Source organism: Pholcus phalangioides, unplaced genomic scaffold (genome assembly GCF_987345545.1).
Source record: "Pholcus phalangioides strain wild (caught in Gottingen) unplaced genomic scaffold, Ppha-v1.0 ptg000015l_1, whole genome shotgun sequence".
Lineage (NCBI taxonomy): Eukaryota > Metazoa > Arthropoda > Arachnida > Araneae > Pholcidae > Pholcus > Pholcus phalangioides.
Genome location: NW_028301608.1, coordinates 48,536,119 through 48,560,865, shown reverse-complemented (window position 1 = coordinate 48,560,865; position 24,747 = coordinate 48,536,119). Strand labels below are relative to the sequence as shown.

Sequence of the window (24,747 nt, the reverse complement as noted above, 5' to 3'; positions counted from 1 at the left end):
AAAAGTCACCGTGCAAGCGCGACCTAATCTAATTTGCCATTCTTTCAGCCAAATGGCTCTTACTTTTGAAACGCCCCGCGTATAATAGGTAGTAATTACTCGATATATTTGCACACAAATAAGGAAGTGAAAATTAAGTTCTTTTCTAGGACATCTGATGAATGAAGTCGAGAAAAAAAATATCATGCAATAAAAAATAACTACTTCATACAAAAGGATTTAGTGGCAGGAATATATAAATTTAGAAAATATTCTTACATTGAGAAGGGATATTGAACCACTACTACATAATTATCACAGTGATTTGTTTGAATTAGCCATGGCTTGATTAATGTGAACCGTTATGAGACTTTTTACATTCATAGTGATATAATTCATTATAATCGGAAAAGAATCATGGCAAAAAAAAAGAAAAGTTTGAATTCCATAAACTCATAGGACATTCTTTAATGAAACTACTAAACCTGTTACAATGCGGAAAATCATTTCATTACGGGGGCATAGTAACAACATAATACAGCAATGTTTATAATGATATTTGTCTCAAGAAAAAACACTCAAGAACCTAAAAATATTAAAATATTCACGTACTATTTGTAATTAATCAAGATTTATTCACTAATGCTTGTTAAAATAATTATACGGAAATTAATCAATCTTATAATTTTGTTGCAAACTCCACCTCCAGAATTAAACGTTGGCTGCACCACAAAAGTTATATACATATTTCTTAAATCTCAGGAGTGTAATTTTATAATACAAAATTAATTAATAAGAGCAAAGAATTTTGGAGGCCCTACCTACTACTACTACACCACCTTTGTTACAATTTATTTCTAATTTTTCTTTTCGTTTCAAGTACACTAATTTTTACCACACAAACCACAGTAAATGCCAATATATGTGATTATGTTGTAATTGTTTAAGTTATTTTCAGTCTTGTTAATTACTATTAAATATGCAACGGAAATTATATCTCTAAAAAACTTTTACTTAATAAAAAAAAAAAAGTACTCAACAGCATTATGCAAGAAAATAACATACTTTCGCGAGTTCGAAAGAAGTTATTGAATATGATCTGTAAGAAAATCACTGTGGTGAAAAGAACTTAAAATCATCGTGATGTTTGGCATAAAAAGAAACAGTATTTCGATTGCAATTAATTAAGCCAGTGAAGATATGGTTAGAATATTGTTTTTAAAAATCTCACTCCACAAGATTTCTACCCTTTATGGCAGTGGTGGCCGACCTTTTTAGGGTTGCCAGTCGTCCCATATTTTAAATAAATTTTCATTTTCTGGAAAAATTAAATTTAAACTATTTTTTTTTCTTTTGAAAATAACTGAAATTATTCTTCACTTTTACATAGTTTCATCGCTGATTTATTTTATGAACTTGTTCAATCTGGTACCCATCAGTGTTATCCAGGTGGGTGGAGAAGGGTTCAATGATATGGATATAGAGGAAGTCGAACAGCTAAATTAATAGCAATTCAGAGGTGTTGACCGAGGAGGAATTAATGCAGGTTGACTGCTCCTGAAACTGAAGCGGTACCAGATGAAGATCAAGATAAAGAAGTAGAAGACAGGTTCACCATGAGTAACATAGCGGAAAGGCTTCGCACGTTCAAATCAGCAATGGATTATTTTCATGGCACAGATCCCCATATGGTAAACTCTTCACATTTAGAAAAATTGGTGGAGGAAGCCTTGTCATCATATTACAACATACTTGATCATATGAAAAAGATACGACAAACAGAAATCACAATGTTCTTTCAGAAAACATCGCCAACAATCGCTGCACCCTCTTTTACATTTCGTTCTATCCTCTGCGTCACCCTGCTCTTTCCCATGATGTTCAATAAACGAGATATACAAGAAGAAAACTATGGTTTCGGTTATTCGCGGTCACCCCCGGAACGTAACCCACGCGAATACGGGGGGCCGACTGTACATAAAAAGTATCTTTTGTTCCTTAAAAATCATATAAGAGAGTGAACAAACTTCCTAGTCTAGAACCAAGGATTTTTCTAGGTAAAACTAAATATAATCAAAACTATAGGTGAAACTAAAAATAAAACAATCTCTGGAAGAATTTTAAAAAAAGTGTAGATAAACAATATTATGGGAATTTTTACCGCAAAACATTTCCAGTCAGCCGCGGGCTCGTCAGAGAACAATGCAAAACATTCTGCTTTGAGAATGTTGTCGATTAGTCAACATAAAAAAAACTTGTATTTATTTGCACTGTGCTATGCTAACAAAATGTCTTTCACCCACTGTGATCAAAATTTTATGTTTAAGAAAACTAATATTTTGTAGCATCAAATAAGTCATCATTTGATATGTAATCAATTATATTTCCTAATGATAATTTTTGGTACTGATGAAACATGTTATATCTCATTCTCTGCTTGTAATAGATCAGAAAATACTGAAAAACCAGTCTTTTAAGCTAATGATAATTTATTTTATTAATTAGTTAATTAATTTAAATCAGTTGATAAATATTAGTCATATTATAAATAGCATGTGATGAAAGCTGTAATTACTTATTTCATTTTTTGAACAAGCAAACTTCAAGAAGACCAGGCTTTGACCCATGGAAATTTAATTTTCTAGTCTCAAAAAGATTAAGAACCACTATTCTAGGGGAGAAGCCTATGTAGGTTTGTTCAATGCTGTCTGAGCATACAAGGAAAGAAATTTAAAAAAAAAATCCATATTTATCTATTATCTAATTGTAAGTTCCAAAAAACCTTTTTTTAATTAAAAGCGGAATAAACACAGATAATATCTGTTCATGTAGCAATTTCTTAGAAGGCTACCCTGCATTCACACAAAACTATGAATTTTTACTAGTGTTCATACAAAAGATATGAATATAGATTGCAAGCTTTCCCCCCCCCCCCCACTTATTGTTTCAATGTCTCCATCACTTCTCAATGCCCTTCTTTAAAACTAGAGTTGCTGGGAATGCTGGAACAAAAAAATTTGATGTGCAATGGCTAAACTACTATATATACTAGTAGTGTTTCTAAACCTTTTTCAGATATCGCCCCTTTCGGACAATATTTTCTTCTCGTGATCATCCGTCTTATCCAGGGCTGTCTATTTTCATCCCATATATATACTCTTTTCTACTTATCAAATTTAATAAAAACTAAATTTATAATGAACAAAAATTTCATAAATATGATCGATCTCTGAAACCCTGGACCAGGCTCGAGAAGTGTGATCATCCCTCCCAAGAGCCAAATTGTGTGCAAAATATGGGACGATCCAACGAACCTACAATTGCAACATCACCCTGGGTCCACATCTACCCAGGGATATAGTTCACTGAGCTTCCTTCTAATGGGGATTTTATGTGTGACTATTTCAACATCATTAGTCCTCAGGCAAGGTGATGTTCTGGAGCCCAAACTTAGATGGAAGTAATAGCTTACATATTTACATTCAAAATAATAGTACCAGATCTCATCATGAGGCCCCCCGTATATGCCCAACATAAGTCAAGACAGCCCCGATTCCATGGGCAGCTCTGCTGGAGTCTGAAAGTTGTAACGTTTTCTTATATCATATTCAACTTAAAAGCTCAAATTCTTCACACCTCTCAATGGCTTCCTTCACTACTTGTGGTTGCTCTTTTTTTTTGTCTGATTTCCTCTGTCGCCCCCTTAGAATATTCCAGGACCATGTGGGAGGCAATATGACTCCAGGATGAGAGCCACTGTACAAGCCTACTCTCCTCGCTTTAGAATCATCAAAACAGTGATCCTGAAGTGGCTTTTCTTCTCAGAAACTGACACCCCCCTCTTCCGTGGCCAATATAAGAACAATTTTTTTAACAAAAAAGAACTTGGCTTATGCACAAGTATATACTGTAGTTTTAAGACTGCTTTTTCAGTAAAGAAAGAGTAGAATCCTCTAATGTCATTGACATGGCTAATCCAAGTCCATTTTTGTTCTTGGAGGACGCTAATTCATCCTCCACTTGGATTTTTTTGTTTTTCCACGAAGAAGAATTTACTTAATTAGGAATGACGTAGTAGTAAACGTGTTCTCTTGTTCAAGGGACAATGCTCGTCAAGTTCTAATGTGCAAGGAAAAACAACTGAAGCATTGGAGAATGTGGCAGAAAAAAAAATTGCATCTGCATTTAATATCTTATGAACACTGTGAAACATTCATAGTTGCACAGGGTAGTAAGCACTTTGAAGGAAACACCAAATAAATAGTTATTATCTGTACCCATTCTTTTATAATAAAAAAATGTTCTGGAACTTTTTGAACATGCCGGTACACCTACAAATATGCAATGAATTCATTACAATGAGTTGCTTTTTTAAAAAAAAAATATTTTAAACCAATATATTTCACTCTTCAGTTGGACTCGCTCATAACTAACAATGTTGTTTCAAAGTTTCATATATATATATAACACAAGGTTTTTCTATTTCTTGGGAATTTTGTATTACTTATGTATGCTTATCAAGCTGGTGTAGATATAAAAAAGTATGTGTATAACAAATATTTTCACTGTTTTTCTGGCTTCATTACAGGTGGATCCAACTGCATTTGTAATTGCCAAGTGATTTTAAGAAAAATAATTGTAAGCCAAACATTGCCAGTTGAGCTGTCATACATATTTCCATGTATTCCTTTGTCTTTTAAAAATTTTCTGTTCAATGACCAGACAGGTGGAAAAACTGTTTGTGTCTTTGGAAAGCTCAGAGGTAAATATTTTCTAACCATATCATAATGGCCTTATAACACTAAACTCATTCACTAATTCATTTTGTGCCATCTTGTGAAAAAGAAAATAAATTAAACGCTTCTACATCTTAAAAACATGATTTAACACACAAAATAAGCCTGATGAATGAACATCTGGTATATGAAATGAACAAATTGAAGTTCAAAAAAAATTATATTTATTCTCATATCAATCTAACATTTGAAATCAAAATGAAATACAGATTGTTAGAACACAATAATTGATTTTCTATCCTGGAACAACGCAGTTCAAAGAAGCTGCTTTTAAGCAAAAGATTGACTGAGAAGATTAAAAATCCCTAGAAAAATTTTGCATGCAGGGTTACATAATCAAAGCCCCCTCCTATTCTGAGCTGTCTACAGGCATAAATATTCATCAGAAAGCTATAAAACTTTAGGGATGCCTTAATAAATGGTAAAAAAAGAAATTGAATTTGTTTTTAAAAATGGTTTTAACATTTACCACTGAGGGTGAAATTGCAGTGCATATGCTAATTTTTTGCAAACTACTCAAGAGTCCTGGCAGGGCATCTGAAGATGCCCCCCAGCTGAACAAAATTTACATTCTCATTTCTTCACCAAAAAAGTGTGATGTTGAGTTTACAAAAATGTGATATACTAGTCAGTGGCGTCGGAGTCAAAGGTACTCAAGCACTCACGGTAATTCATGACATGAGCCTGACCATTCTAAATTGATTCAGAGAAATCAAAATTTCATTTGTAAAGATCAAGATGAACACCCTTACAAGTTCAAACATTTCCAGCGCTCCTGCAAAAGAGTGAGCTAGTGTGTGCAAGAGTGTGAGCAAACTAAAGTGACACATAGATACTCTGGTGACACATAGATACTCATAGATAGATCTGGTCAGTGGACAATTAGAAAGTGACCAAAACAGTGACCTAGAGAGAGAATCCAGGTCAGTGAATGACAAAAATAGTGATCTGGGAAGATGACATATGCCAGTGAAGACCAAAAGAGTGACCTTGGGAGTGTTGCCACATCGGTGAATGACCTAAAAGTGTGACCTAGAGTGTGCAAGCATATGAAAGACCAAAAATATAGGGGGGGAGGATCTATGTCAGTGAATGACAAAAATAATGAGAGATATCCAGGTCAATGAATGACTAAAAAAGTGACTTTGAGAGAGGATCCAAGTCGTTAGAGAGGACCCAGGTCAGCAAATGGATGAAAGAGCACTGGCTTCAGAAACAGGAGTGCTGTAACACCCACTGTAATTTCGGCATGGGTCTGAGCACCCCTGAATGGATTCAGAAATCAAAATTTCTCTCATTTTCCAACGCCCCTGATACTGGTGAATTTTTTTTTGCAAACACTGTGATTCCACGCCAAAAGAGATTTTCAGTCTTTGGAAATTCTTGTTAAAAATGTTCATAAAGGCAAAGAAAGAACATAAAATATCACAGCAGGACATGTAATAAAACGGCAAATAATAAATTTGTGAGCATCAAACACGTGCCAGAACTTTGGGGGGGGGGGGGCAACTGCCCTGAGTGGCAAATTTTAGGTGTGAACAAAAAAAAAAATATTGAATTTAGCAGGAGAGGGTGGCAAAATTATGTTTGCTTCCACCCATGAGTTATGGCTCTCACACTGACACGTTTTAGCACTCACGGGGTGCCAATTTCGATGCAAAAACAAGCAAGATACTACACTCAACAAAAAATGAGATGAGAGTAAGTGTCTGTGGGGTCAGAGTTATTATTTTATTGAATACAGAGCCTTCCTTGTTTTCACCTTGAAAACAGCAACCACAAGTGCTGAAACTTGTGTGGGTGTTTTGAAACCAATCATTTGCCAGCAATATGTTGTCTCTGTTCTTTCTTTGCTAGTCTTTAGGCAAAAGTAATTTATTTAGATTACTGTTCATAAAAGCATTCTAAAAATTACATGTTTTTCCTGATAAATAGTTTCAGCTGTAGATAGCTTAAAACAAAAGAGCTTCAATTATGCACATTCTGTAATATTTTTTTCGCAATGTACAAAAAAAAGTAAAAGATAATTATCAAAATTGCAATCAATAACTGTTGAAGAAATTTAATTTTGCAACATTTTCTAATACAGTCATGCAACGGTAAAAGAATATGATAAATGAGAAAGATTAAAAAGAATTTGTCAATTAAAGAAAAATTTGGAATACCAGTGATCAATAAACTCCATTGTTACAAATACCCAAAAACAAAGACGTGCAACATACATCCACGAAAATGAAATTTCCTTTTATTCTTTAAAAAAAATAATAATATATAAAATTTGAGACGATATTAAATAACCGACTGATTCTAAGAGCCACGTTAAGAAAATATTCTTGTTAGAAAAAAAATCATCATAGTGTATGTTGTTTAAAATAAAAACCTTGAAATTCATTCAAACATTGATATAATCTGATGACTAAATGTCATTACATCCTATTGATATGACCAACCAACTGGAAGAATATAACCCATTTCAAAAATAATATGCACTCCTATCTATACTCGCACACCATCAGACAAAAATTATACACAGCGCAGATAAGAAAACACTCGTAAAAATAGAATAAAAACCAAACAGATGAAGGAAAGTCAAAAACCAAATGAGAAGAAATGGTTAAAAATAAAAATTATAAGCATTAGTTAAAATTGTTATAAGATAAAATTAACTGATAAAAAAAACAAAACAAATTTTTCAATTGTTATTGTACCACTATGTAACTAAAAAAAATCTCATCGCTACGAGAATAAAAGAAACATTCCCGATGTGTACAGCAGATAATATAAAATTTAAAACATGCATGATTATTAACATATGATACATGACTTTGTATGATTTTGTATTTACAAATAAAAATTATGATTATATATATAGAAAAATTACAATGTAATTGATTATCTACACGAGTAATGATTTTACATGCAAATTATTTCTTTTACACCTCAATTACATATACACAGAATACTCTATACATCCTGTACACACACACACACACACACACACACGTACGTACGTAAAATCTAAGGATTTTATACAGAATCTCAGATGCTTGGTCCAGTGTAACGAGAAATACTTGAAAAACACAATGGGTCTGAGTAAAGCCACAATACTAGCTTTGAAACCAATTTGCCACGATATACAAGTTGATTATAATTAAAGCTGCAACCAAAATGCTATAAAATATGAACCACTGGTCAGAATAATTTTCATGAATACTCCTGAAGCAATTGAATTTTGTTTGACAAAAGGAAAAAAATCTGAAAAATTTACCAATAAGTGGCATAAGTGTGATTCGCTCACAGAATGGAAACAATAGTCAGTCAGGGAAAAATTACGACAGAGAAATTTCATAATTCATGTAATTATGTAGTATATTATTTCAAATTGTGTAATTTTCTGCACACGAGGGCTAATTAGACCAGGATATACAATTTATTTCCAATTCCGAAAGGCAGTTTTTTTTATATTCATCGAGAAATTGGTGCTCTAACCCTTTGATATGGGACTTCCTGCGGAGGCGTAGTAGAACATGCTGGACAAGATGTTGAACATTTCTTGAGTAAATCAGTTTTTCCCTGTGCCATCATTTTTATGATGTTTCCATGAATTATGAAATTCTGCTATGTTAATTAATTTGCCATCGCTGGCTATTGTTTCCACTCTGCCAGCAAATTTCCAATATTTCACGTATACAGCACCACCTATCATAAATTTTCACTTTTTTTTCCCCCTTTTGCCCAACAACATTTCATTGCTTCAGGAAAATGTTATTCAAAAAAATAATTTTGAATAAGAGTAATTTTAAAGGACAATTTTGCCAAAAAGAGTTAAAAAAAAAAAAATGAAAAACAGAGAAATAACTTTAAAAAAAATTACCCAAAAGTTGGAGTATTTTCACTCCTCAACAGATTCGGAGGGGTGGAATATGAATTCTGATGCGTGAAATATGCATCTAGATGCATATTGGTAAACACTGCTTCAGGAGTATTTCATGTAAATTTCCAAGTCATTCTTACCAGTGGTTCTTACTTTAAAGCATTTTTAAATCGTACCAAAAATTTTTAAATTTAATTATAAGCATCATGTACAGTAAAAAAAATCCTCCACACATAAGTAGAATATAGACAATTTTGCTAAAGTCCAAGAAAAATAAATTTATATTTACAGTTAGGAGTGTACCATTGACATAAGGATTTATAAAAGTCATTTTGCGAGAGAAGGAATTAATGCAGTTTATTAAATATTCTATGACTTGCAAGATCAAAAAACACTTGGAGAATACTTGGACAAGTATTTCTCACCCTCAGGGTAGTTTTAAATAATAAAAAAAATCAACAAACACTACAAAAAAATTTAAAATAGCACACAGTCATCTTCAAAATGATCTTTGAGGATTATATAAATTTTCTAATGACTAGAGTTTCTGAAAACCATCTACAATGCCCGCTGTGATTCAGTTTTGCCTCATCTGATGACACAAAAACACATCTCTCTACATTTTGTTGAATCTCTGCAAACCATCTTTTGGAATCCCCCACATTTCACGGCATGCTGAATGAGCTCAGAATTCCACTTCCTCACGTTTGGATGGACTTCCACGCATCATTGGACTCCCGCTAATGATGCAAATTTATTCCCAAAAAACAGAACTGGAAACATTATTGGTGGATGTGAAACATGGCTTCCAGACAGTGATGATGAAAATTATACTCTTGTTCCTGTAATGATCTCTAACATACATAGGACCCTCCTAAAGTATGAGGCACGAGATGGCACCCTTGTTTTGAGACATTTACTGCTTCCAGAAGCTGTGCAAGCACTAGAAAATGTATACAATCACCTGAGAAAATTATTTTGAAGATGGTTGTGGGTTGGTGTTTCAAACTATTCAGGGTAAGAAACCAAATCCTATGGATTCTACTAAAATAGGTATGGTTACATAGGCCTATACAATCGTACATTCAAGTACGATTGCAGCAAGAGAAAGACTTATCTTAGAAAGTGGCAAACATTTTCACGCAGTCTTATAATGAATACTTTTTTTTTTTTTCAAACCGAGCACAACTCAGGTCTATCGCCATAGGCAATTTACTACCTAGTGAGAATGAATGATACTGCAAAACTCCCTCTCTAGGGCAAAAGGAAAGGAAGGGGTCTTCATGGCTTGCAGGCCAAACGTGGCCCTCCAAGCTTTTTCATGAGGCCTGCTGACCATTTTTACAAATAGCTACTTTACATAGAAAAATTATTAAATTAAAAAAAAAAATTGTCGAAGAGCTCTGGCCATTGGGAATCTTTACTCCTGCAATTAGAACTCTCTCTGCGAGATACTTCCCAGATTCAATAGTTATGCTGAACATTTGATACATCCATCACAATGAATTCGGGGACCTGAAGCTAAAACAATTTTTGAAGCATACGATTTCATATAGGCTAAATATTTTGAGAGGCCAAATGTGGCATCCAAAAGATATACATAATTAAAAATTTACAGAAATGCTAAAAAACACCTTAACGAAAGGAATAATTTCAGAACTATTGAGAGTTCTTTCAGAATTGTTAAGAGCAATTGTCAAAATTATTAAAAGTAATAATTTGTGAAGAAAATATAATTTCAGAATTATAGAGCAAATTTCATATTTAGTAAATGAATTAATGAATTAATTAACTGATGAAAGGAAGTAATTTAATAAATAAAAAAAATTGAATTTAATGGGAGAAACAAATTCAGAGCAAATAAAAATATTCAATAATTTGGAAAATACAGTTTGATAACAGAGAATACCATGGTATGCATGACTTGGTGGCCTGCGGACTACTTGGAAAATTTTATTTGGCCGGCAATGTCTGAAAGGTTGAAGGCCCCTGTATTAAGGGATATAAAAGGACACTAAAATGTTTAGAACTTTTTCTGTTTGTTAACCATTAAAACATCTACTACACCCCCACCCCAATTGTTGACTCCGTTATTTCAAATTGATTCAGATTGTCTTGGAATCAAGACTGGATGAGTTGAAAATTTTAAAATCTACGGTTTAACCATATGGCAAGAGCATTGATTGATAAAAACCAGACTCTGTACATGAAGAAATTATACTTATTTACAAAGAAATGTTGATAACTCAGAAGAAAAACTTCCAAACTTATCTTTGCAATGCAATTGCAACAAAGGACTACTCAAGTGATGTACATACAGGGTGGTTATAATTAAAGTTCCTGCACTCTGAATAGTTTTTCTCAAAAACTACTTATCTGAATATACCCAAGTTTTTAAGGTACCTTAATGAGACCATGAAAGAGATTTATGAAATAAAAAATAAAAAAATTAATTCAATTTTCGATCACCAGGTAAAAAGTGGAGCTTTTTATAGAGTTTTCCTTTTCCCCATGGATCATATGGTGTATACACCAAGTTTCAATGTAATACATTCACCAGAATGGATGCTACATAGGTTGGAGCAGCGTCAGTATACTGAAACTACTCAGATCTATGTAGCGCCTATTCGGGTAGACATATTCCATACACTATATGGACGATGGGATAATGTAAAAACCAATTTTTCACCTGGTGATCGAAATTGAACTAATTTTTTTATTTCATAGATATCTCCCCCATATCTCATTAAAATATCCTAAAAATTTGGCTGTATTCGGATTAGTAGTTTTTGAGAAAAACTACTCAGAATATGGGAACTTTAATTATAATCACCATGTACTTTTCTGAACTACTTAAAATGCAACTTACAAACATACAGATTTGTAACAAAAATAAATTACTTAAAAAACATTAAGTAACATTAATTTCTACCATGTTTTCATCAAACCTTCAAGCCTGAGAAGGAGTTATGCAGCAACCTGCAGAATATTAGAACTTTTTTTTATATATAACTTTACATCACTGAAAAAATTATACCAAGAGCTGATGTTGCTAGGGTTACCAGATTTTAAGCTCTGAAATTTAAGACCCTCCACAGTTGACCATATACAGTGAAATCTGTCTAAGACAGACATTATATGAGACCAAAACCTGCCTTAATTAAACGGAATCAAAATATAGTCTGTTCAATGATTAGTGCTTTGATTTGCAACTTTATAAAACGCAAATTTGTCTAAAATGGAATATTATTTCAGTCTCTCGATGTTCTTCTTCATACAGGGGTATATACGTAATATATATTAACGTACATACCTCAACCATATAATTGTAACATTGTGCTGAGTTACATTTAGAAAGACAAAGAGTAGCTGTTACGACAAGATGAAGATATAAAAATGTTGAAATAAACATGATGTTGAAGGTTAATTAAAAGTGGAGATATTGATTTTGATTCATAATTGATCATCTGGTGTGACTTTGTTTTGAACATAGTAGTGGCAGAAAATTTAATAATTTTAGGAGGATTAATAATTTAACTCTTGAATTTCTGAATCTTCAGCTTTTAATGATATATCATTAAAACGTTACTATGTTCAAGAAGGCAAAATCCCACCAGAGATGATTAAAGCCCATATTTAGACGTTCAATTAACTAACAACATCATGCTTATTTCAGCATTTTTATATCTTCTTGTCATAGCAACTTCTTTGTCTCACTAAGCGTAACTTCAGCAAATTATTACAATTTAAAGTATGATTGAATATGTTAGAATAGAGAGACATTACTGGTTTTAGGCCGCCCCAAGCTTCAAAGTCTCTTCCAGGTAAGCTAATCAGATGTAAATTTAATATTTAAAATTTTTTAATTTTTTTACAGGACTTAATAAACCCTTCCCATGTTAAAAGACTTGAAATAAGGAAATTTTGTTTCATTCTTAGACCACTGCAGCCAACTTTGGAGAATGAGAATTAGGGAGGTTTTCGCACTGATACAAATTCCATACGAAAAGTAATATAAAAGGGTTTTTGAAAAAACATGTAGGGACTTTTCATCAATAAAAGTAAAATTGCAAAGATTTTTTCCCCTTCAAAAAACATTGCAGCATGCAAGCCATTGCTGATTTGCTCAGGGTCACCAATCATAGCCAACCAGAAGATTAAATTACTTGCCATTGCTACTCTCAAATCAAATCTCGCCAACGCAACAGGACGGACACATGGTCAAATCAAATAAATGTCATCTCACCTATTCGGATGTCGAAAGGTCAACTCGAAGCTCACTGACAAGCAAATTCTGTCTTTTCCCCCCCCTAAAAATTAAATTTTTGTTATTTAATGCAATGGCTACAACATCATACTTGTCATTGGCGTATGCAAAAGGGGGGTTGGGATTCTAACCCCCCCCCCCCCAGCCAAGATTATAGTGTTATTTTGCAGGAAAAAACGCAAACACACCCCCCCCCCCCCCCGCGAGAAAATTCTGAGTACACCTATGATACTTGTATTGTATTTTCGGGAATAAAAAACAAAAGCAACATCTTTTTTACAAGTAAATTCTTTGAGAATAATCCCCCCCCCCTAAAAGTAAGGATAGTTACAATCGCTGTTGAAATTTGGGAGACATAAGAATTTTTGGGAGTTCGGGAGAGGAAGTAGAAATTCCAGAGACTTGGTAGCTGTGTTTAGCAGCAATCACATATAGAAAATTTTAGGTGCCAATGTAAATTTTCTAGTTGCCATGGAGACCTGGGATTTGTCAAATCCTTTTGTGTTAAATATTAATCTGTCCGGAGACTCCCATTAAACCAATGGTACGGCCATACATTTTGTGTGTGTTCATTTCATAAAATTACGATAGGGATGCAACAGGGTCTTACTACTGACATCTGATAGCCCTAGCGATTTGCGAAAACCCATCAATCCAATCATAGGAAAATAAAATAAGCATCTTAAAAGACAATAAAAACAGAATAACAACAGTTAAAATCATACACAAATCGCCTGTGTAGTTCTAAACACGAAACAGTGTATTTCCCCCCCTCAAAACACAAATATGTCTATTTTGCACATGAAATGTAATATATCACGAGATGGATCACGTTTATGTGTGTGCATATATTATCGTACAAGATCAATACTATGATTGCATTTCTAATGCTTACTGCAAGAATTCAAAATCATTGGCAGCCCATATTATTAAAGAGCGTGATAAAAATGAATCTACACTCAGCAAGCATCTGGGATTCGATGAGATAAATTCAAGTGATACACATGATAGTCAATACTCTCGAAAAAAAGATAAAATAAAACAGGTTTTCAATCAAAATGTAAAAAAAAGACATTTTTCATGATAAAATTGTTAAATAAAAAAGAATATGTAATGCAGTTGATGTGATAAGAAATTTTAGCATCAAATAATATAAAATGATTTGAGATTTCATGTAAACAGTCTTCCATGTCAGCAAACGCTGCGCCAACGGTTGCTGAATTAGACGGGAGGAAAAACCCAGTAAAATATAAATATAGCGCAGCTTATCCCTTTATCATGCACCCACTTGAACTTGAAAAAAAATCTAATCATTCAACTCGTTATCAGACTCTGAATCTGCAGCATGATCTGCATGAGAAATTAAAGTGCGTAGACAACTGCCGAACTCTTGGAGGATACGTTTCTCGGTATCAATATCACTCATTCCTTCTTCTTCTGCTGCACGAGCTTGAGTAAGCATACAAAGTATAGTTTTCTGTATAACTTCTTCATTTATGAGGGCAACGGGCAATTTCCCATTTTTCCTTCCTCGTCCCATCGACAACTTAGTCGACATACTTGCAAACTGTGATGAGAGATTTTCTTTTGCTGCTGCCTGCTGTTTGACCCTGACCTCTGCTGCATCTGCCAGGTGCAGCAGCGTTTTCTTCTCGGAGCTGTCCTCGAAATTTTTACACCCGAAACATCTGCACAGATTCGTACACAAAATCTTGGCTTCATAACATTCACAATAGTTCTTCAAGCAACCACTTCTTTTACAATTGCATCCTTTGGTATGCCTCCTTTCTTGTTCACATCCTTGGCTTTTCCCGATTTTGGGACGAAACGCCAATGGATTGCGATCTCTGCAAGCCTTGATGGCTTTTTGTCGTTCAACCTCATGCGTCAAGTTGTTATAGCAGTTAATACAATTGCAGGTATTGCAAAACTCACCTTTCGCGAAACATTCACAATACAGTTTCAGACACTGAGACTTTGTGCAGTTGCATGGCTTGCGAGGACGAGCTTCACAAGCCGAAGAAATGTGGTCTGATAAATATGGCGGAGGAAGATGCTGCGACTGAGCAGGCGGAGATTGGTGCTGTTGTTGTTGCTGCTGCTGGATTGCAGATGATATCATGTTGACTGAACCAGATGGAGCGATTGGTACAAATGATGTTATATTTCCACTTCCAGACGTTGAAATTGTGATGGGACGAACACTTGCATTTTGAATGTTAGAAGAAGTGGTGGTAGTAACAGTTGCATTCGCTCCGGCAGAGGTATGTTGAACACTCGAACTTTGAATACTTTTGAACACCACCTGAGCGAGAGTTGTTGCAACTTGTGGCTGTCCTATGTAATTGGCAGGAACCACAACATAACCTTGACCACCACTACCCAAGGGTATGAGAGTACCTGGAGGTATCTGACCAACTTGCAAAGCCGTATTAGGCTTGCCAGATGCAACTTGGTTCATAGATGGAGCAGGGAACAGAATTTTCTGGATAGTTTTGTTTTGTACTTGCTTTGTACCAGCCAAATTAGGTATGGACACATTCAAGCGAACTTGCCCATCACTTGATACAGCTGTTAAGGGCGCTGATGTCTGTGCTGAAGTCAAGATGGACCTAGCTGGCAATACTGTTGGTTTTGTCGCCGCTGCAGTCGATGATGCAACAGTTGTTGGTGCCGATACCAAACGTACATAATGTAACTTATTTCCAGATACTTGAACTTGTGAGGTTGATGCAGTTGTCGTCAATTGTGTCGAGGTGACTGGCAAGACGTTCGGAGTTGCTGCCACCGCCGTAGTTGGAGGAGCAGCGGCACTGACTGTCGACACCACAGGTTTGAGTATCAGTTTCGTAGGTGACTGCTGTATGGTGATGTTTTTCGGCACAACAGCTGATGTAGTAACTGTGGAAGTTGGGATAGCCTTGGAGGCGAGAATGGATGAAAAGGTGATGTTGGATGCAGGAGCAATGGGTCTGTGTTTGGGTGATTTGAGTGATGGTATGACTGTAGTTATTTTCGCAGCGGGTTTAACGGGTGATAACACGTAAAAAGCTTGTTTGTTCGGGGTCCCCGGTGCGGGCTTTATTATCTGCTGAGTCCCTCCGAGTAAGATATTCTTAGGAAAAGCCAATGCTTTTGCAGGACTAGTCAACAGTACGGACTGAGATCCCACGCTAGACGTCATATTGGCCGGTTTATTTGCACAGGAAACATTTATCTGATTATTGACGGCACTATTGGCTATGATAACTTTGGTAATGCCCTGATTCCCGGATGACGGCGTACCCGTGTCAGGGACCTTAGCCCCGATTTGGTTGTTTTGCAACATACTCACGTTGTACTTGGATCGCAGCTGATGGCCGAGTAGCTGATCGCAAACCTCTTCCCACGTCCGATTCGGGGATGCGTCGATATTTATAATATCTGATTACGCGGCGATGATTTTTTACGCGGGATATAAACGTATCTTATACGCACTCATTCAAACTAAACGCCTTAGAATCGCATTACAAGTAGGCGGGGTTACAGTTGCAGTTACAGTTCGCGGCAACATTTGAAACGTCAGCAGCGGCATCATTCGAAACGAGAAATTTCCCGCGTTAATTTTAATTTCAACATATAATCAAAATCCACGCAATCAAAAAATCATACTACAACAAACAAACACATATAAAACTATTTCTAAGATAATCGTAAAATCCACATCTTATTCAGTGTTACAGCCAGCGCCACCTTCCACTAAAAATTCTTTGGGAATAAAATCATAAATAACAAATCTCTAAATAAATAATCCTCAAAATAATATATAATTCTATTTTATTAGTAAATAAACGTATTAATGCTCAAAATTATTAGATCTCATTTGATTATTCATGGAATCAGTCACTCAGTGCTCTAAATTTCCCTGTTCGAAAATTATAACTTACTTTGTTTTGATGATGATGGTGTTTTTGTTTTTGAGATGAAATCGCGGCATTTAGAAAAGGTTCTAATCTGAACGGAATCGAAATTAAAAACTGTGATAACAGTAACAATCAAAATGCAGCCTGGTAGGAGGAGGCAGCCTAGTTACGGCATACTTCTTCTGGCCTATCAAGTCTTCGGAGTGATAGGCGTCCAATACATCCCGCCAGTGACGCTGTCCCTGGTCGCGATCCACACGGCCATCTTCCTGCGGCTCTTCAATAAATTCCCTCCGTGGTACAAGCCTTCAGATGTCTGCGTCAGCGCCTACACCGTGTGGTACAAAGGACAGTACCGGAGGCTGTTGTACGCCGCGTTCGAACACGCAGACGACATGCATCTGTACTACAACATGGTTTCGTTCATACTCAAAGGACGTGCCCTAGAGAGACGTTTCGGAGGACCCAAGTTCCTCTACCTCACCCTGATGTTGACGGTGCTCTCGAACGCGGTGCTCGTCGGCTTGAGCGTCTTTGCCAGTGACTACGACTACAATTATGTGAGTAGTTGCGCCGTCGGGTTCTCCGGATTGATATTCGCGCTCAAGGTCCTGACTTCTTACTATTTCCCCAACAACACGCATTACATGATGGGGATCCCGATATTCATGCCCGCGAATTACGCGGTTTGGGTCGAACTCTTGTTGATCCAGTTGGTTGTACCGAACGTATCCTTCTTGGGACACCTTTCTGGTATCCTGGTTGGACTGTGTTACGTCAAAGGTCCCCTGGGTCCCATTTTGGATGGCTTTTATTCCCTGTTGAAATCCTTCGGTTCCGGCGGTGGACGTCCACCACAAGCTCAGCGGTTCATGCCCCGCTCAGGAGTGACTGGGTATAGATTACCGACGGGTTCAAATGATCATTCTACTTACATGCGGACGGACATCAGTGAAGACGAACAGGTGCGCATGGCCACCGAAGCAAGTCTGAGAGAGAATTACTCAGAGTCTCATCCATCCTCTTTTTCGGGATCATCAAATATGTACCCAGATTTGAATGACATTCGAAATAGAAGGCTCGGACATTTTCGTTTGTAAATTAGAAATGCAAAGAAATAATTGGAAATTTTAAAGTTTGGCTAAATTATATCATTGTTGATGGAAAAGTATTTTTTTACGTAAATGTCTTTAAGATTTAATTTACTTAATAATAAAAATGAAAATTCATGTTGAAGGGTAACTAGAATTTTGTTTGATTTTCAACATACATTGAAACCTTGATACCAAGGAAATATATACTGTAGAGGGATTGTTGTTGTATTGTGAGGTGCTTTAAAAATATCGTTGTAGAGGGATTAATCATTATATTGAGTATTATTATAATGAAGTTTCGCTGTATAGGAGCAGTAGTATATATACAGGCTATAATGTAACCTCCCATATTGGACACGTTGTCTTAAAGGACACTTTCACAAGTTTCGTTCTTTTATCTCCTGCACCCTTTCACAAGTCTTGAATGTGTTTTGGTACCCTCCCCCCCATCAAATATGAATTCCTTGGTAGTGGAAATGCCTTTCATGAGCCATGGGTGTCTGTTATTGAGGTTCCACTGAATATACTGTATGAATGCATACTGTCTCTTAGGTAACCGCAAACTTATTGTGGAAGGGGCCATTCAAGCATTACATCAGCATTGAGATGGGGAGGGGGTGGATTTAAAGGATATTTTCATCATCAACCACCTTTATGAAAATGTGAAGTATTCTCAATAGCATCTTTATTCTGGGAATGCCAAAATGAGAAAAACCTTTCCCTAGTTTGTGGGCATCTCAACTAACATTCCTCCCTCCCCATTGATAGGTCTTCTCTAATAAACCTTTACAGACTGTCCGTCACGTTATCTCAGTATTGGGGAAGGGAGTCAGGCTAAACTGTTTTGTGTCCACTCAGTGAGTCACATGTGTTGCCCTTGAGTGATTTACTGGACTCCCTTACATAAAAGCAGATAGATACGTGGTCTTCAAATGGGGGGATTTGGTTCACAGAGAGTGTATGATGATTGGGGAGAATTGTCTACTTTCACCCTGCCACCTATGCTAAGGATATAGTTTTTTTTGTGAATGATGGATCGTCACCCCCTAACTTCTGTACCATTTATGCTCCTGTATGATGTGGATTAGAAAACAAGCTCAGATTATTCATGGGACAAGCAAAGAAACTACTTCTCTGAAAACAATTTTCTAGTAAGATGGAAAGTCATGACCGTAACTGGTTTGTGCGTTGGTGGGATATTAAAAAAAGGAAAATGTTTGATGTATTTATTTACTATATTCTCCTGAAATACTTGAACACACGTTGTGTTAGTCCACCTTGCACTCGGAAAAAAATTGGTAATCATTGGCTAGCCAAGGTATTTTCTTCTGACATAATTTGAAAAAAAAAATCTCATCAAAATTCATTTTTAATCATCTGGGAAGGGGGGGGGGGGTATGTGTCTGATCTCAATATGCTTTAGGAGGTGGGAGAGAGTGGTCAGAATTTTGCTTACTTTTGCTAATGGGGGTCAGAAATGGCTAAAAATCTGCTGACGTAATAGTTGAATGGTTCCTGATCTGATTATCTTTGTTAAATGGCTGACCTCGCGCGTGTACACGTTTTTTGTGACCATTATATGAATGCATATACATGACTAGAGAGGTCATTTAGATCCCATGATAGGGACCCAATTATTATTAAAAACAAAAAAAAACTTGTAACTCAGAATTTTCTCCGGCATGACCACGCCCCCTGGGGCAATGAGCTTATCTCAAGCAACAAAGTCTGGTCGTGCTCAGTCTATTCTGTTCTGTATATACTGTTAATATACTTTAAATTAACAGAGGGGTGAGAAAAAACCCTGTACTACTCATTTTAATATCAGCTCTGCATTTGGTATTACCACTTAACCATACATGCACCTCGTGCGCATTCCTCTGTAGAATTTCTGAGAAATTGGTACGTTCAGGAACATGTGAGTGTGTGTGGCAAGTGTTTTGCTTGTTTCATGTTGTTGCTCTAGTGCTGCCTTATTTTGGTACTAGTCGATCATGGAGATGACCATCAATTGGCAATGAGAAAAAACTAGCCAAGCCTTATGTCGATTCATAGTCTGAGGTTTTACCAACTACACACTGGGTATTCTTCCATCATGAGCATACCACATGGTTGGTTTTTTTTTTGCCTTGGAAAATTTTCTTCGAATTTATGGCTCCTGTTTATTGTTAAATATTTTCTTTATTTTGAGGTCCATAAATTTTTTTTTTTAAACAAGGCATGGTCATCCCGATTAAATGCTGATAGACTTGAAGATTTTTGGGGGAAGGGGACACAAGATAATTATTATGTAATTGCAAATGTGCATGCATGCACATGTATATTGTGTCGCCCACACATATTTTTGATGTTGGGGAGAATCACATCTTTGCCCATGTTGAGAACCTTTCCAGTATGATGCCATGCATTTTAAAAGGCTTTCTTTCGAACTGAGCATATTTATGATTTATTGCCATAAGCAATTCACTACCGAATGAGTTGTGTGGAAGTGTGTAACTGAAGTAATATACGAGTTGGTGGTGCTGCCATCTATTTTTCAAACTGTGAGTGAAGTATAATTGAATATTTGTTCGGTTGCTGTTTGTGGCGAGACTTTTCAACAGGGAGATTGGTTCACATTCATGCCTCAAAGTTGGGAACCACAGGAAAAACCAACTTAAGCTGACCACCACTGTGCCGCCAGAGGGGTTGGAACCCGAGTGATGTCGTCTTGAAAGCATCTTAGAATGACCAGCTTCCCCATATTTGCAAGAACTCCCATATTTTATTTATTTTAATAATAATAACGTGGTCCTCACGTATTCTCAAGGGATCAGCATGATCCGTCTAGGGAATTTGTTAGTGTTAGTAAACATCCATGCCCGAACCGGGATTTGAACCCAGACCTGCACAGTGAGAAGCTAGTTTCCTAACCACTCGACTGCTAGGCGGCTTTTAGCTAATTCTTTCGATTCGTTCCAGCAGCCGAGTATATAATCTTTCATTTAATCAAATAGTTTGGTGTATTATAGTTTACTGATATTCGCACATCAGCCGGTAAATCAGTATATTAAGGGGGGCATAAGCTGATACATGTTCTTCGAACCGGACATCTCACTGGAGCTTGGCACCGTTTCCTGACTACACAATGGAAAAAATTGGGACAAGTGAGTTGGATGTGCCTGAGTTGTTGTTGACCAAAAGATTTGATAAGTTGGTTACTCTGCAAAACATTCGACAACTTGTGTAATTAATAACCAATAAATAAAATTATTTAGCAATTGTATAAAATGCACGAGTAAGCAAAACCGCGATCCTTTTGATTTTTTTTTCAAAAGTTTATCTTTTGTTAGGTTGGAGGAGCTAAAACTTAGCCCTCGGACAGGAGTTTGTACTCCCATGCAGGGCCGCAACTGAGGGAGGAGGTTGGTCTAATACGCCGGACTGGAGGGGCTGCAAAAATTTCATCCTTTTACCCAGTGGCTTCCTTGCCCACTTCATGGTTCATCTGCGGCTCCTCTAGAATAGTTTGGTAGATATTTTATCATGTAAAAGAACCAATTCTCAAAGCATAAATAGGCACACACATCAATATCTTCAGCTCGCCGCAATGCCCCTTAGGACCCGCGACGCACACTTTGACAAACAAACACTGCTTCAACCTCTTTTGCAACATTACAAGGAGGTGCCAAATTGCGTGCTTGTCCCGGCTGACAAAGCATCTAGTGGCGGTCCTGCTCTCATGTTGTAACTGCACCATAAAGTTGTTTATTTTCACATGACCCGCAGTTGAAAACTGGTTAATGTTTCAGAACTTTTAACACATAGTTTTGTTTTCATGTTATAGATGGGTTCTGATTTTTATGCTGCTTTGGTATGATGATACCATTTATGCACTGGAAGCCTTGCCTTATATACTCCACCAAATATTAAAAAAAATTCATATGATATAGTTTTATCCTTGAAAAATTCGCTTTTTATCGGTACTTTTGAACTTTTCCATCATAAGTACACTAGAAATAATTACTAAAATGATTACTGATATAATTGCCCTTTATAATAAATAGGACCGCTACTAGATGCTTGGGTAGTCGAGGCAAGCATTGACGTCACCCTTGTAACGTTCAAGGAGAGGTTGAAGAGTGAAATTTTTTCTCAACTTGGGGCCATACAGCTCCTTTCCGGTCTTGAAATATTCTAAAGGAGCCATGGGTGAAAATGAAATGGAAGGAGAGCCATGACAAGTGGCTAAATGGGCCACTAAGAGCCGGGAAAAAAATTTAGATGTGAAGAAATCTGAAGCTCTTAAGAGGAATATAGTGGGGGAAATTGTGACTACTTTCAAGTTCCAGCAGTAAAACACCCATTAAACATAGGCCATTTCAACGCATGGATTCATCCAGCTCTGACCGGGGGGGGGGGGGGGGCTACACGAAGAGATCTGGTACAGTACTATGCTTTTCAAGAGTTAGTACGATGTGTAAGCAGTGCCGTCTTAACGCATGGGCTCACCCGGACATGGCCCGGGACCTCAAGTGCAGAGGGGCCTTGATAATGAGATATCAAAGATGAGATAGATTTAAGGTTTTCGATATTAAGCGTGTAATTTGTTAATTGGTAAGTAATCATTTAAAGTGAGGTAGGGAACCTCAGAAAAACTTAATTCCCTGTGGCCCATTATGTTTTAAGCTGTTACTTCCAGCTTATTACGGTGCCCAAGAACATCATTTTGCACGCAGAAAATATTTGTTACAAATCTGAATAAAATATCTGTTGTAAAATATTTGTTAAAGTATCTGAAAACATCATAATATCCAGAAAATATCTGTTTTCTTGAAATCTTGGGCTCAGCAAAAAGCTGTGTATCTCTTTTCCACCTGGGGACCATTTGCTGAAGTTTAGAGAGGCTATACTAAAACGCCTCTACTTCTGCGCCTCACGTCACAGGGCGTGAAATAAGGAAGGTCTCTTGTCTTCCAGTTGCACAGATGATAGTCACAGGCTTGCAAGATGACCTGGGTTCGAGTCCCGGTGGAGACGAGATCTCTTTTCTTTCCGAGTTCACCTCTGCATAATATCCAGGAAATCTGTTTCCTTAATTTATTGTAGAAATTTTGTTTGCAGTATATATATTTTCCTTCAATATATATATACTACCTACTAATTTCATCCCGGGAAAAAAAGTTCTAAGAATAAATTCTGATTTCAGACCTTCTTTTAGTAAGAATAAGTGATTTTATTGAAAAAGAAGAGACTCCAAGTCACAGAGATTTCATGCATCTTTCGATGTTTATTACGAAAAAGAAAAAAAAAAAAGATTCAAATTCAATCATTTTTCTTGCATGTAAAAAAACGAAAAGTACGAATACACATAAGAAAGCTCGGTATTTATTTGTGAAAAAAGATGTAGTTAATTTATTATACGTGTGGGGAACAAAAATAAATTATTCATCACATGATCGAAATGACAGTTTGAGGAAAATGTGATCGGAATGAAAATATAGCGATTACTAGTGAGATAAGAATAAATGCACTTAATCTTCCGAAAGCTTTCTTATTTTTTTACGGAATTGAACAGAAATGATTTGACAAATGCTTTTTCCCCTTCAAAATCTTATTAACGGTATAAACCCTTTAATCGGCATTGACGAGATATCTCGCCTCCTTAAAGGTCCCTTATATCAGCATTGACAAACCCAGATATCTTATAAAATTAATTTTCCTTAATGAGAGGAAACACTTTCACACATCCTGCCACTCTTGGAAGGGATTTTTTTTTTCTCTCTCTCTAGCGTGGATAGGGTTATTTTGATCTTAATCGTGAACCTGTTCAAGCTCCGTCGTCTCCTTGCTTCCGTTTAGTAAGAATTCCGCGGAAATATAGGATGGCGAAGTAGCCGGAAGACACAACCTTCAAATTTGTTGAATATCTTTGCTATGAATGTTCGTTGAACTATAGAAATGTAAACTACCTTAAAAAACAAGCTAAAAATCAATCGATGTTGGAAATAGTGGAAGCTATGGAGTATTCGGTCGACGTGTTCCCAGGAGTTGAAAAAAAATTGAAGATTCAAAAATATCGGGAGCTGGTGTGGAGGATGGTGTACGTATGTTCAGAACTGGATGGGTTTGGAACATTTTCCTCACCCAAAACGAATTTGCTGCCATCTATTGGTAAAATACATAATTTGGTACGTATATTTAACGTTAAGAAAAGCACTGCATTAAATTTAAAACATAGAATTTCTAATAATTTTTAAGTTCAATGAACCCTTAGAATTTCTTACAAGTCTCCCATATTGACTGATTTTCCCGCGATTGTGTGAAATTTCTTATGAATTAGATACATTGTTGGTAGTGAGAGCTTATATAAGCTTAAAAAAAACACTTCTCCCTCCCTTTGAGCAGGCTCTATGCTCATGCGCTAGTTGCACTTGCCCTCCATAAAAAGTATCTAATGGGCATTAAAGCGTATTAATAATTTCTTTATATATCGTATTATTTCGTATTAATAATTTCTTTATGTATCGTATTATTTCGTATTAATAATTTCTTTATGTATCGTATTATTTCGTATTAATAATTTCTTTATGTATCGTATTATTTCGTATTAATAATTTCTTTATGTATCGTATTATTTCGTATTAATAATTTCTTTATGTATCGTATTATTTCGTATTAATAATTTCTTTATGTATCGTATTATTTCGTATTAATAATTTCTTTATGTATCGTATTATTTCGTATTAATAATTTCTTTATGTATCGTATTATTTCGTATTAATAATTTCTTTATGAAGAAATGTTATAAATGTTAAAATGCTATAAAAGTTATTTCGTATTAATAATTTCTTTA

The 24,747-nt window shown here is 35.9% G+C and overlaps 2 protein-coding genes across 2 annotated transcripts; one reads left to right on the top strand and one right to left on the bottom strand.

Annotated features, from left to right (window-relative positions):
* Positions 1–13,124: 13,124 nt before the first annotated feature.
* LOC149076134 (protein lin-54 homolog) lies at positions 13,125–16,416 on the bottom strand. The gene has a single exon (XM_089243670.1). It carries the CDS (start codon positions 16,242–16,244, stop codon positions 14,223–14,225), a length of 2,022 nt encoding a protein of 673 aa, XP_089099796.1. The 5' UTR covers positions 16,245–16,416; the 3' UTR covers positions 13,125–14,222.
* A 436-nt stretch (positions 16,417–16,852) lies between these two features.
* Positions 16,853–18,054, top strand: LOC149076133 (rhomboid-related protein 4-like). The gene has a single exon (XM_089243669.1). The coding sequence runs from the start codon at positions 16,956–16,958 to the stop codon at positions 17,916–17,918; it is 963 nt and encodes a 320-aa protein (XP_089099795.1). The 5' UTR covers positions 16,853–16,955; the 3' UTR covers positions 17,919–18,054.
* The last annotated feature ends 6,693 nt before the right edge of the window (positions 18,055–24,747 follow it).